The sequence below is a fragment of the Arvicola amphibius genome, chromosome 9 (genome assembly GCF_903992535.2).
Source record: "Arvicola amphibius chromosome 9, mArvAmp1.2, whole genome shotgun sequence".
Taxonomy (NCBI): domain Eukaryota; kingdom Metazoa; phylum Chordata; class Mammalia; order Rodentia; family Cricetidae; genus Arvicola; species Arvicola amphibius.
The window spans coordinates 102,517,546-102,531,807 of NC_052055.2; the positions used below are offsets into that span (position 1 = coordinate 102,517,546).

Consider the following 14,262-nt stretch of genomic DNA (forward strand, 5'->3'; position numbering starts at 1 on the left):
CTTCTTGGCAGAAGGGAATGTGAAGAGAGGTAGGTCCTTGAGGAGGGAGGGGCTATGTGGGCCAGGCAGAATGACAGGACGGCAAGGCTCCACCCTGCTCTTTTGAGCGCCCTACTTTGAAGACAGGCAACAGAACTATCACCCCTTCTCTAGGTGTGGCTCGCTTGGGAGACTTGCGGGTGGTAATTCACAGACCACTTCCAGGCACCAGGCTCTGTCTACGCCTATCCCCCTTTGAGCTGGGCTTTTCACCTTCTGCAGAAGCCATTTGCTGAGGTCTCACAGGAGGATGACCTTCGAGCCATGATTTGAAGCTGGACTTGTTTGATCTAAAGTCCTGACTTGATGGTTGTACCTCTGTGTCCCAGTGCCAGGATCACTGCTTGGGGAAGCTCAGTCAGTCATTTGGCCTGGAAGTGCCATTCCCATTGCTCCAGGTGGGGTCAAGGCAGGGGCAGTGCCTATAGATCTGGACTTTTTGACCCAAGTGCTCATGGGGCAGTCAGAGGGTGAGGCCAGGGCTCTGGATTCTGTAGATGTGGGATGGAAGAGAAACTTGCCAGGGAGACAGGTATTCATCGAGTTAAGGTCTTTCAATCAAACCCAGAGCTTGCTAGTCTCTCTAGCCATTTTCTTCTGGGGATTGCCTGTCTCTACCTTCCGAGGCTAGAATTACAGATGGGTTTCTGTGCCCACCCGGTACTGGCATGAGTTTGGGGTGGGTTTAAGCTCTCTGGTTCTCACGTTTGCACAACAAGCACTTCAACTGCTGAACCATCTTCCCAGCTTCTCAGTAGCCCACATTTAAATCCTAGCTCTGTCATTTATAAGTGGAGTGGCCTAGGGCAAGTTACTTAGGCACTCTGGGCTTGGTTATCCCATCTGTAAAGTGGGTACAGGGATAGTGTCTCCCTCCTCTAGGTGCTGAGGACTATGTGACTTGCCTGGAGCAGGCACAAAGTCACATGTTGGGAAAGGCATTCCTGGAGGGTTTTCCCTTCACTCATGGCCCCTGCTCCCTTCTCCATAGGACCCGTTCCAGCACCTTGCTACACGCAGCTCTGAGTATGCATGCATTCTCACTAAATGCCATCACTTATAATTTCCCTCTTTTTTCTATCTTAGAGGAATAAAATATCTTGTCCCTTCCCATTTCTTTTATGACTCAACACTTGGTTTTAAATATTTATCTATTTTGCTGTAGGTACACCTATTAAGTTAAATCATAAGAAAGAGCTGACATTCAACCATTTCTGAACTACAAAAGTAGCAGTTTTATGTGCTTCCACCTACTAGCATGTGGCTCCTTACTAATTTGGAATATTCTTCACTGCAGGGCTTGGAAAACCATCTCCGTAAAATGCTACAGGAAATCCCTTAGCCTTCACAAGCCAAGAGGCAAAATTGGGGACATTATATTAGTTCCACTTTAACAAGAAAGAGAAGCAATTTCTGAAAAAAAATCCAATGAATTCGAAATATAATAATTGAGTAGTGTCTTCAACTGCAAGCCTGCCGAGGAGAGGGATGGAATTGGGGGTGGGGAGGGGACATGGGAACCACTTTGCTTAACTGAGGGCCTTCAAGCATCTTCGTGACCTACAGATCAACAGCAAACAGACTCCCACCTTTAAAGTGCTGTCTTGGCCTGCAGGCTTGTGCAATATGCGCAAAGGGAGGACTTGGCCCCCTTGTCACTGCGGAACTGAGAAACTGAGGAAGGCCATTAGAGCTGCCTTTTGCACATCGCTAATTTCTCCAGATTAGTTTCAGATTCTCCAGAGCTCCCACAGGTCACGGGGATTTCCCACCCCAGGGAGATCATTTGCCTGCTTTTCTAATGGACTCCCCCAAGTTTGCTTTGCTGGTTTACGGGGATTCATCATGTATTCCGTCCACGAGTCCCTTGTTGGCTTTAATTGCTGGAGAAACCGTCTCCCCTTCTGCCACTTGCTGTTGACTTTGCTCACACATTCCTACGGAATTGACTGCCTTAGATGTTCACCCATTTTTCTTCTGGGGGCCTATGCTGCTTGGGTGCCAACAAGTTCTTTCCTGCCACAAGGTCACGAAGATATACTCCCCTGCTTTCTTTTATGAGTTTTGTATTTCTCCTTTCACACTGAGGTCTTTAATCCATCCAGAGTCCACCTTGGTACATGGTGTATGCTGGGAAATCTGGCTTTATTTTTTTTTCCCAGTTAGGGAACTAGTTTCCTCGATGCCAGTCACAAACAAGTCACCCTTTCTTTGCTGATTTGTGGCACCACCTATGTCATCTATCAAGTGCCCGTGCTAGCACCTGAGTCAGCTTCTGCAAGCTCCACTCTGTCTCACAGGCCCAGCCATCTATCTTTAAGATGCCCTATGTGGACTGAGCACGGTAGCATGTGCCTATAATCCCAGCACTCAAAGGTTTAGGCAGGAGGACAGATACGAGTGCAAGGCTACATAGTGAGACCCCATTCCTGGGAATTGGGATAAAGTAGAGTATGCCAGAGGAAGACATTCAACATGGTCTTTGGGTTCACATACATACATGGAAAGGGGAAAAGGAAACACATTTGGTGTCCCCATTCCTAATCCCAGGAGATACAAATAAGAAGAAAGCATCCTTTGGGTGCCTGTAAGATCCTCTCAGCAAGTGCCCCCACCTCTCTGAGCACCCCAACTTCTGCCGGGTTCAGCTAGATAAGGGAATAATCCCAGCTTCTGGTCCTCAAGATGCTTCACCTTGCCTTCTCCTTCCCTAACCTGCAGCCAGCCCAGTGGGTCTGTCTCTCCCTTAGTCATCCCTCACTTCCTGGGACATCTTTGCCACCTAAACTTCTGTCACTCAGCCTCATCTGGAGTGCCAACATTCCACATCCCGCAGTGGCTTTTGGACAAAGACCCTGTCCATATGGGGCTGGTATTCCTCAGTACTTGCTCTGTACCCGGCACTGTCCTAAGCACTTCACACGCACAGATGTGACCCTCAAGAGTCCCCACGAGTCCTTCTTCGTGTCTAGATGATGAAGGGCCTGGGAGACAAAAGCTATGTTTATATGCTGATCTCCCAAGCCCCACTCTTTTGAGTGTCCCACCAGCCTCAGCCTGGCCTGTGTACAACCTATATTATTTTTCTTTACTTCAACTCTATGTTTCTCTTTCAAGAGTCACTCTGAAGGAGACTATGTAAGAAAGTGCTACAAACAGCTAGCTGGTCAACCCCACCAGAGGTGACCGGAAGACGTGGGGTCCATGGTGGCCTCTGTAGGAGCATGTGTTATTTTCTAAGGCCCAGCCTGTTCTGTTCTCTTGGCTCTAGAGGGATCTGAACCAAGGCTAAGAGGCGTTATAGACATGAGCACCCAAACAGACCTTCTCTGGAGCGGAACTGACAGAAATAGAAACTGAAGGAAATCAAGAAGAGAATAAACGGCTCACCACGCAAGTCAGAGGCATTTCACACCCCATGTGTCTGCAAGCCCTGCCACTGGCCATCAGCTCTGGGGACAATGTAAGTCACAGCTAGGGAGTTAGCATCGGTGTAATCCCAAGGTCCTTGCCAGGACCCTAACCACCCTCAGCTTCCTCTGGTCCCAGGGAGGACTTCCGATGGCCACACTGTAGATCCAGTGAGGTCTTTTAGGCATTATTGAGTCACACCTAGACAATAAGTCTCAATACCTCAAACCCTCATTTGTCAAGCAGTCCTGTGATTCTCAACTAAATGGCTCTTGCTGACATTTAAGAATCAAACCATCACCGGGGGACAAGTCGCAAGGCCTTTTAAAACAACACTTGACCAGCGTCATTATCACAAAGGGCACTTCTAGCTTACGCTTCTGGGCTCCAGAGCGTGCCACTGGTCAGGTCCTTTAAAGTATGATATCTTTATGTCCTCCCAGAAGGAGGGGCGGCAGGACCAGGCAGCTGGACCACCACAGGAGTCATTGGATCCCACCTGCCTGTTTCCATAACAAAAGCAGCCCCTTCAGGGGCCCTAGGGCGGTGCACAGCCAGCAGAATGTGGATGCTGGAGGAGAAATTCATTCTGTGCTGGTGTTTGCTCGTTTCAATCAATGTCTGGAAGTATCTGCTTGGGAATCTCTGTCTCCAGATATTGGTCAAATATTTGAATGGGGAGCAGCGAGTTAATTGCCTTAGCTAGAGCACTTGACAGTGAGGGAGATACGGAGGTGAAATGGGGCCTGGCAGGAAGCCTGGGGGTGGAGCCCAGATTCCCACAAGGGAATAAGGGAAGGGGGTAGGGGACACAGACATGGTAGGTGTGTTTAGGGAAGCGCTGTGCAGGATAAGGAGTTGGGGACAGTGCCCAGAGCCCACCTGCTGGTTTCAAAGCCAGTTCTACTCCTTGTCCTGTGACCTTGTATGACCTAGACTCAGTGTCTCCATCTGAAAGGGGAACAATAATCACACCTCATGGTGATATAGGAGGATTCAAACAATAGTCGCACCTCATGGTGATATAGGAGGACTCAAAGGTCAGGCAGGTAAACTTGGAACTTGTTCTCAAGCACCCATGAGGTGTTACCTATTGTCCCGATGTCACTACCCTTAGTTCACTAGATGATTTCCCAATGTGAGCCCTAGTCTGCACGAGGGCGCTAGGGCTGAAGGAAGAAGAATCCCCCGAAATGCATGTCCATACCCTACCCTCTGGCAGGCAGCAATTTCCCCCTTCAGTCCCTCTATCCAGAGGAGTGTCCCAGAAGGACTGGCTTTCCTAAATTCCAGAAGTAGTTCTTGTAGAAGCCATGTTGCTGGCTTGCGGCGAGCTGCCTGCGCTGTGGGTCTCTCCAGGTCTTCCCTGGATGTGCCTGGTGGATAGGGACACTGGGGCTAATGGAGAGATGTCTTCTCCGTCTCTGTGCCCCTCTTTCTTTTCCAATGGCTTTAAAGCACAGACTTGACAGGACAGATGGGGCAGGGAGAGAGGTGTGGGACCTGGTGGCCTTGTTTGGCTCGACAGAGGGGAGGACTTCAGGGTCCCAGCACATAGGGCTCTAAGTTGTGACTATGTGGGGTCAAGCTCCAAGTGCAGGGTGTGGGAGGAACTCACCCCCATTTCTACTCATAATTTACTGCGGCTTCAGGATCATGGGGAGGCCAGAAACACAAGGCCATTCCTGTGCCTACAAAGGTTCTGACGGTAGGAACAATAAGTCACCCTCTTCAAGCAGGGGACAATCTGACAAAGGAGGGCAGGAACAAAAAGCCAAAGAACACACACAGCCACCCACAGGCACTTCTAAAACTCTAGGTGAGGATTTATAGAGAGCCAATGTCAGGTTATACAGGGAGGGAGGAGGGCATGGGCCCATGAAGTCTGCTGGTTTTTAAAAATATTTTTAAGGATCATTTATTATGTATACAGTGTTCTGACTGCATGTATGACCAGAAGAGGACCCCAGATCTAATTACAGATGGTTGTGAGCCACCATGTGGGTGCTGGGAATTGAACTCAGGACCTTTGGCAGAGCAGCCAGTGCGCTTAACCTCTGACCCATCACTCCGGCCCAAAGTCTGTGTTTTTGAGGAACCCAGAAATGATTTTTTTCTTTTCTTTCTTTCTTTTTTAAAGACCAGGCTTGCCTTGAACTCACAGAGATCCACCTGCCTCTGCCGTCTGACTGCTAGGATTAAAAATGTGTGCCACCCATGCCCAGCTGCTGCTGCTTCAGCAGTCCCGTGTGTCCCAAGCTGACCTGGAGCGCACCATGTAGCTGAGACTGACCATGAATTTCTGATCCTCCTGCCTCCACCTCTCACAATGGAACGCAGTTGCTGGGATTAGCAGTGTGCACCAGCATGCCTGGTTTATCTGGAAGGATCTGGGGGCTTCATGAATACTAGGCAAACAGTCACCTGAGCCACATCTTTAGTCCCTTCTCCCCAGGCTGAGGGAACTGTTTCTTGTAGGTGCTTACCAACTGGACTGCCATTTTCTTATCTCTGATGTTGTTGATAGATAATATTTCTTGAATGCCTACCATGCACCAGGCACACACGATTTATGTTTGGGGAGTTGCCCTACACGGACTCCTTTAGCCCCAGCAATCACCCGGCTAACATTCTCATCCCACAGACTCTGAGATGGAGGCTCTCCTGCTCAAGGTCATCGGGTATTTGAGTCCAGGCCGACTGTGGGTAGATCTGTGGCTACGGGATCCTCTCTCTCCCCAGAGGTCTGGTCCCACAGTAGGCTCATAATAAATAATGATGACAACCACGCTGGCAGCCACATAGGGGCAGATGTCAATCCCTTTGGCTCCCCAGCAAAGTCATGAATCACAGATACCCTGGGTAGGAGGTGGCTGACTGGCTGAGCAACTGTAACTCCATCTGGTAGCTTACCCTTCTCGCAAGGCACCCCAGGGGGCCCCCACCTGCAGCCCCAATCCCATCCCCTCCACTTCAGCTAAGCTGAGCCCAGGGACTCAAGAACAGTGATGAGGGAGCTGTGGATGACTTGGGGCTTAATATCTTTGTAACCATATTGCAAAAGGGCAGGACTGAGCGGGAGCCTTACGCTTAATCTTTCTCTTTTATTGCTTTTTCTCTTGTATGATTTAACCTTGCACCAGGTATCAAGCTAGATAAATAAAAACTTTTATTTCAGATTAGCCCCAGCTGGGGGCTGCCTTGAAGGCTGAACAGTCATTCAAGGCATCTGATGAGAAGGGAGCTGGGAGCTGGGTTGCCTAGCAGGGCTCATCCCAAGTTCAAAGGCTCCTAGGGATATCAGATCAGGGACCTTTTCTGAGGTGGATGCAGCAAGGCTCTGATTAGTGCCTAGAGCCCGAGAAGGGGGAGGCATGCCGGGACGCAGTCTTCGGGTGTGTCTGTCACCTGTTACGCACTCCTCACAGTACAGTTTCATTCTGAGGGTGTCACCTAGCTGAGCCACACTGCCTTCACTGATCTATTCGTACTAAAACGGGAGTTCACAAGGACAATGATGCCAGCTCTCCATTCCAAGTTGGGGCTGAGAATGGGGCCTGGCACATGGTAGCTACTCAGTTAATACCCAGCGGTGAGCTAAACAACTGAATCCTAACTTGCAAGCTCTCTCTGCACTTAGACCATAGACTGACAAGATTGCTTGGTGTCTACGGCGAAAAGATGAGAGTTTTGGAAGCAAGAAACCTTTTGGTTTGAATCCTGGGCATGTGCATAAATGGGCTTCATATAGTCTTGCACACTTTAATGTCTTTTTCTCTAGAAGGGCTCTAGCTAGCACATCCCTGCTGGATAAGAGACGATGCCATGACCAAGGCCAGGTGTCCCCCATGTGCAGAGAGGCAGACAAGAGGGTCAAGGCAGTGTGGATTATAACAGCAAAATCCCAAGTTTGCACAGACGGAATCATATGCAGTAGTGGAGATGAGCAACTGACCTCACGCCAGCAACATGTGAGGATTCAGAATAGAGTGGAAGATGCATGTCTCCAAAGCACAAGACTTTAAAAATGAAGCCCGTGTATGCCTTTAATCCCAGCACTCGGGAAGCAGAGGCAGGCAGATCTCTGTGAGTTCGAGGCCAGCCTGGTCTACAAGAGCTAGTTCCAGGACAGGCTCCAAAGCTGCAAAGAAACCCTGTCTCAAAAAACCAAAAAATAAAAAAAGAATAAAGTCCAAAGACAACTACGTCCAAATAGTGTGTGATGTATACAGATGGGCCATTTTCCCAAAGCAAGGGGATGAGAAAGAGGTGGATTGGAAGATGTGGCCCTGCTGACCCGAAGGGAGGGAAGTGGTGGCTGAGAGAGGATCACACAGGCAGATGTAAGGTTCAAGTAGTGGCCTGGCCTTCACAGAGCTGGTGGGCTCTCAGGTGTCCATGATATCACTAAAAGCAAGAATGAGCTCGGCATAGTGGCACATGCCTTTAATTCCAGCACTCAGGAGGCAGAAGCAGTTGGAATCCTGGGAGTTTGAGGCCAGACTGGTCCACAAAGTTCCAGGAAAACCACAGCTATATAACAGAGAGACCTTGTCTCAAAAACAAAAAAGTCAAGAATAAAATAAAACAGCCATACATGAACCAATATTGACAACGAGCAAAGAATTCTGCTTAAATCAATTCTGAGGTATGCCGAGTTAAAGAAGGGAAAGCCTAAATGACATGGTGGATAGTTTTATAATCCTCCCAAGACACACAAGGCCTTGGGAGTTCATTCAAAGATGAGGACAATAAGCACCAGGAGCCAAAGGAGAGAAACAAGCAAACCACTGTGGGGGTGGGTGGAGAAGATGAGGATCTCCCATCATACCCCACTGCTGCAGCCACCTCAGCCAGGACTGTGTCAGAAGTAGCTCCCACCGTGAACTATCAAATTAAAGGGTCCATGACTTCATTCCTGTCCAGTGGGGCAAACAGACTCAAGAGCCAGCAGTGGGGGTAGTCTGAGGATGTGTCCATAAGATAGCAAGCACCTGGGAGGCCACTGTCCCCTAAGGAAGGGACATAAGGTGCAGAAAGGAGGATCTCAGACTGTCCTTGCCATGAAATTTTTGTGAAGTCCCCCTGACTTGTGAGAGTCACAGGCAGGGAGCAAATGGCAGGCTGCCGTTTCCTGGCCAAGGGACTCCTGGGTTCTCTGTAAGGACAGGGGGCTCTTGCATACCCAGATAGCGATAAAGATCGTTTGCCGCAGAGTTGGTACCCAGAGCATCACCAGAAGGGACTGCTGGTGGAAAGGTGGCCCTGAGAGGGGAGAGGGAAGCAGCCTGTGGATCTCTGGGCTTCACCCGAAGGAATGGAGGACGGCGCAACATGCTGTCATCGTTTTGATACTGGGGAAACAAGGCACTGTGAATGGCGCACAGTGTGCTTAGATAATTCAATTCACCGTTCCCAACCCAGAGGCTATGTCCCTAACTACTGTCAAGAAAGAGAACCAGAGAACGCTGACAGGCCGAGCCTGGGATAGCACACGACAGTGCATTCCCTGCAGCTGTGGCTAGAGAGACAGACAGCTTTTCCATAGACAACAGCCAGCAGAGAGCAAGGCAAAAAATCCCCAGAGGCCCATCATTGCATTGTGCTCAGCAGGTGATGTCTGCCTGGGTGAGGGACAGGGTGCTCTCATTCGGGTGCTGATGTGGGTCAAGGGTGGACACTCACGGTTGTAAACAGGGCTGCTAACCTTAAAGCTTTCCGCTTAGGCCTCCAGCAGGGCTCAGTAAGAGAAGTGTGTGCATGTGTTTCCCCTCCTTTACTTGTATTCTCTGTTTTCACATTATCACTAGGGCCTGCTCACACCTGTTTAACCTTATCGTGGTGGGGCTGTGAAGCTACCTTGGTGGACTGTTAATGAACTAATATTCAGTATTCATGTCTTCCAATTCCGATCAGATGACAGCCTACCCTGGGAGGCCCTAGTCTGACCAGCCAGCCATGCCCAGGAACCCACTTTCTTTTTCCTTCGTGCCCTCAACCATCAGCCCTGTTACCTCTCTCTGATCTGTCCTCCATGTCTCCTCAGCCAAGCCCCCATAGGTCAGCTACATGCTAGGCCTGAAGTCTGGAGCTTCCGGGTACCCACTGTGCCCCCACAAGCCAGAAGCTGGGTGTGTTAGTCAGATTTCCAAGGTAATTCTACTTCTGCGTTTTCTCTTCCTAGAGGGAGGAAAACACATAGCAGCTTAATCACAGGGGCTTTGATGTGTGCTGCTGGATGGTCTCCCACGACGACGGCTGCCCCGGCAGGCTGTGGCCAGGGGCCTGACATAGCTGCTGTTGTATACGTGTGTGGGTTCATAAAGGCAGACTATAAATAACTATTCCCCCATGTGTAGGAAATGCACACTTGCATATGTGCATCAATTTTTCCTCCTAAACAATCTATTTTCAAAAACATATCTCATCTGATAGCAAATCCGGGAAGGAGCCCAGCACCTCGCTGCCCTCCACTATTGTGCCTGGCACGTCCCCTGTGTGGCCCTGCAGATGAGGTGGATGTGCTGTAAGGTGACGGGTGAAGGGTCGGGACCGGCATACTTCTCATTTTTTTTTTTTTATTATTTATGACTACTCCTTCCTAAGCAGTCTTCTTTTCTCTCTGTTCCCCGTCTGCCCTGCTTCACCCCGATGAGTCCCTGGAGACCCTTGATCCTAATTGCCTCCCGGATGTGTAACTTCAATACCACACCTGTATGTATGTAATTCACACATAAAGAGTAAGCTTTGTTTCTCCCTCCTAAGTAGGAAACTTCACGGCCTTGGTTCACGACATCGCCTGTGGAGCACACGTGCAGAGCTTCGCATGGTAAGGTCCTCAGTGTCACCTGTCCCCACCCACAGCTCCTAACTCAGCAGGTTTAGAGGGGCCCGGATTTCACATCTCCAGCAATTTCTTGGGTGATGCCAATGCCGCTGGTCTGGGGGCCTCTGTTGTCATAGATACTGAGTGTTCTTTGGAGCCCATGAGCTGGGGCTCGATGCCTGCTCTGCCAGTCTTTCCCTGTCTAGAAATGGATTAATGTCTGTCTCTCCTTCATTGACTCTTAGGAAGGAGAACTTGTGGTCAGCCAGACCAGTTGGGGTTCTCCTCTCCTCAGTCGTTGGTGTGTGTGTGTGTGTGTGTGTGTGTGCACACGCGCACACACACAGAGAGCAGATAGGGAAAGAGATACCAACTGCTGTAAGAGATCCGGCCTCTTTTCCTTCTGTCTTTAAATTTTGTTTTCTTACCATCCCTCCTTTCCTTGCTCCCTCTCTCCCTCCCTTCCTTCTTTTTTTTTTTCCAATTATTTTATTTTTGCAGCAGAGCCTCATGTAGCCCAGGCTAGCCTCAAACTCACCCATCTGTTAAGCAGCCAAGGATGACCTCCAACCTTTCTGCTCCTTCCGCCTCCAGCGAGTGCTGATATCAGAGGTGTGTACCAGCATGGCCAGTTTTATGTAGCACTGGAAGGCTAAGAGAACATCCAACTAACTGTGCTACATCCACAGCCCTAGGGTTCTTAACCTCATCTTATAGGTTAACACCATCAAGCCTGCAACAAGTCAAACATCCTTCAGAAATACAACTCTGGCCGGAAGCAAAGCATGTCCTCAAACCCACCAGTTTGGATGCTCGGTCCAGGGCTCTACATGGGGAAGACAGCATTTCTTGCAGTAGGACTGTCCTGTTGGAGGAGGGATGTGGCTAGGCTACTCAGACTTCAGGCTGGGATAGGAGCCCTTAAAGGCCTTTGTAGCCTGACATGGGGAGGATGATGCCCTGGTGCCCAGGATGGCAAGCACAGGAAGACATGGGGCTCATGCCAAGTCCTTGGTGGGAAAGAACCTTGTCATTCTTAAGGCTCAGTGTGGTCATGAGGGGCTGGGAACAAATTGATGGTGATGGAGCCATAACTTACCACGGAAGGCCTCTTTGTTCTCGGCAAAACAAAGAGATCATTAGTAGTGGGGAGAGCACTTGTGGGCCAACATAAATCCCCTTGCTTGTGGCTGATAAACAGCCCCAAGGGGACAGGGCCTCAGGTGTGGATGGGTTAACTGCATGCTCCGGATCTGAGCCTGTGTGTACCTGGTTGGGGCAGGTGGGTCTTGACATAAACTCAGAGCCCTTACAACCAGCCCAGGCTGCTGAGGCGCCTGAGGCTCAGGTGGCCCCCAGGACCCGAGAACAACAATCATTGCATGAGTATACACCAGGGTCTACTCTGGGCTGGTTCCTGTCCTGGGCACCAGAATGGAAACATGGTAGAAGGCATCAGAGGGATTCAGGGATGCAAGTACCAATTCCTACAGATGCTCAACCCAGACTGGCTGCATCTGCTCTCCTTTGGGGCTCATTGGGCTTACAATGCTTATCACAGGAGCAAGTCACATGATCTATAAACCACTTTGACGCAAGTACTCTTTCTGTTCCTAACGTATGAGTGACAAGTAAGAGAGGGACCCAACCAACACAGCCGGCTCTGAGAGCCTCCCTCCTCCCTCTGGATCCCCATGCCTTTCTCTTTTTTGGGAAATACTCTGACCACGTCACTTTCTTTGCTTGGAGTGCAGGCTGGGATGGCATGACTTTCTCCTCCTCCTAATCTGTCTGGCTTGCCTGAATTAACCAGGATGACCCTTCAGAGACTCTGCACTGGACAGGGACACTATGAGTGGGTGTGCATGGAGTAGGGACGGAGCCAGTGTTTACGAGTGGGGATAACTTAGCCCCTGGACAGCGCCTCAGAGCTGTCATGGGGTGGTCTCTGGGTGAGGCATGCCTGAGCTGGGCATCTTCTCATGCAGAGCCATCAATTAAGTCAGGTGCTATTCTCCACGGCCAAGGGATCTATTGGTTGGGAGGGGGCCACGGTGTCTCCCGCCGTGATACCCTTGTGCTACCTGAATGCCTGTCAGTTGGAAGTGTGACTAGAACATGAAATCAGACAGGAGCAGTTCTATTTGTTCCAAAGTGATGTAAAAATTGCCACCTTTTCACCAAATAAGAACAGAAATCCCAGCGCACCGAAGGAGGTGAGATAAGGGTCACCACATTCCAGGCTCAGAGCCCCAGAAGACCCGCGGCTTCAGACCTTGGACGGTAGCACACATTCCTCTTCCCAGGGCCCCCAGACACCACAGCCTTTTAACCCCGTTCCTCCCTTTTAAGTCTGTTCCCTTCCTTTGCAAGGACTGTAACTAGAGACAGGTCTGAAAAGCCATTCCATGTAGTCCACGGCTCTTTGAGCCTGAGCCCCCAGCAGCAGTGGCTCTCTTGGGATATGTGACAAACACCGCAGACTTGGGCTTACCTGAGACAATTGTGTAGCCAATCCCCCGGGGTCTCCCTTTATCCTGGTCCACAGCAGTGATCACCCGAACAGTAGTGCCCTGGTTGGGAGAGAGAAGGGACTTGAGTTCAGTCGCCTGCATTCCAGACTGCTACCTTTCTTTGTAGGTGTCCTAGCATTCTTACTTCCCCTCCCCAGGCCAACTCCCAACTACAGAGCTTACCCAGGAAGTGGGTACCACATGACATTGCTCCTGACTCCAGGGACTTTGTCTTCAGCCCCCATTCCCTCACAACATTGATGGTCAAGGGACTGGGAGCTGAGGGAGTCAGGAAAGGGAGTATGGACTTTCTCCTCCCAGAGCAAAGGGTTAAGGACAGGCAATAGACGGACAGTTGCTGTACACATCTGGGGGTAATGAGACGGACAGATGCACAAGGAAGGGTGGGTATCCACCTAGTCCACCCGGAGGAGCCTGGAAAGGGTTGTCCAGATGGCAGCCTTTAGGACGGATTGCAAGGAATTAGCAGGAGTTCTTCGAGGAAAGAAGAAGAAAGGGAAAACGCCCCAGGGAGAAGGTACAAGACAGGCCAGGGCTTGTCTGTGTGTTCTTCTAGGAAGGGATGCTGGTAAATAACCGTTCACTGATGGCAGTCCATTGAATGAACAAATAAATGTACGCAAGGAATTGACCTCATCATCACCATGGCCACCACTTGCTGAGCTGTCCTTTGCCAGGAGCAATTGCCACGCCCCTCTCCAGGCTCCCTCACACCACTGTGTAGGTTGGCTGTCCCTGTCCACCCTGTACCTGAGGGTTATGTCCTAGAAGGTTTCCCTGGGTGATGGACAGTTAGATAGGCCCTGCCTCCATCTTTTGGGGGGGGTGGAAGTATCCTCCCAGTACTGACAAGTCTAAAAGGGGCTCTGTGGCCTTGTCTGCATCTCCCTCATTCACCTTCCCCTTCCCCCACTCACCCTGAGGGGCAAAAGCACGTCCTCCCAGTCCTCCCAAGCTAGCTGTGAAGATACAGCAGGAGCCGCAGCCTCCTCCCCCAGACAGCACTGCTCTTCCCAAATGCCTTTCCAGCCTCCCTTAGCTTAGAGTGCAGAAGATGGAATGCCTCCAAGCTCCCTGAGGGAATGTGGGAATATCTCAGGATGTGTGCACAGGCCAGGCCATATGGCAAGCAGGCCCAGCCCCTTCTTCGTCCTCTCACCCAGGGAGCAAGAGTTCTGGTTGGCTCCTCTGGACTTGTTAAGGAGTTGAATAGGCTATGAGAAGAACCAAGTGGCCACACTGAAAAGCACACCTTCCTAGGCACAGAGGGTTGCTTTAAATGCTGGCCCAATGAACTCAGGTGCCCCAGCAGCCCAATGTCCTAAAACCTGGCCCTTTTCCACAGCTGAAAAAAACAGAGGCAGAAAGCTGAGAGACTCCTGGAGATCCCAGAGCAGGGAGTGAGTGAACGGGGAGCCAGCCTCATATCTAAACGCTCTGGCTCTAATGTTC

The 14,262-nt window shown here is 50.4% G+C and overlaps 1 protein-coding gene across 4 annotated transcripts in view; it reads right to left on the reverse strand.

The window, feature by feature from the left end:
* Positions 1-14,262, reverse strand: part of Cdh23 (cadherin related 23) — a 331,360-nt gene that overhangs the window by 188,620 nt on the left and 128,478 nt on the right. For all 4 annotated transcript variants that reach the window (XM_038342224.1, XM_038342222.1, XM_038342223.1 and 1 more), the window contains exon 8: positions 12,771-12,849. In XM_038342224.1, coding sequence (XP_038198152.1) covers positions 12,771-12,849 — 79 coding nt within the window. The remainder of the gene's footprint in view (positions 1-12,770; positions 12,850-14,262) is intronic.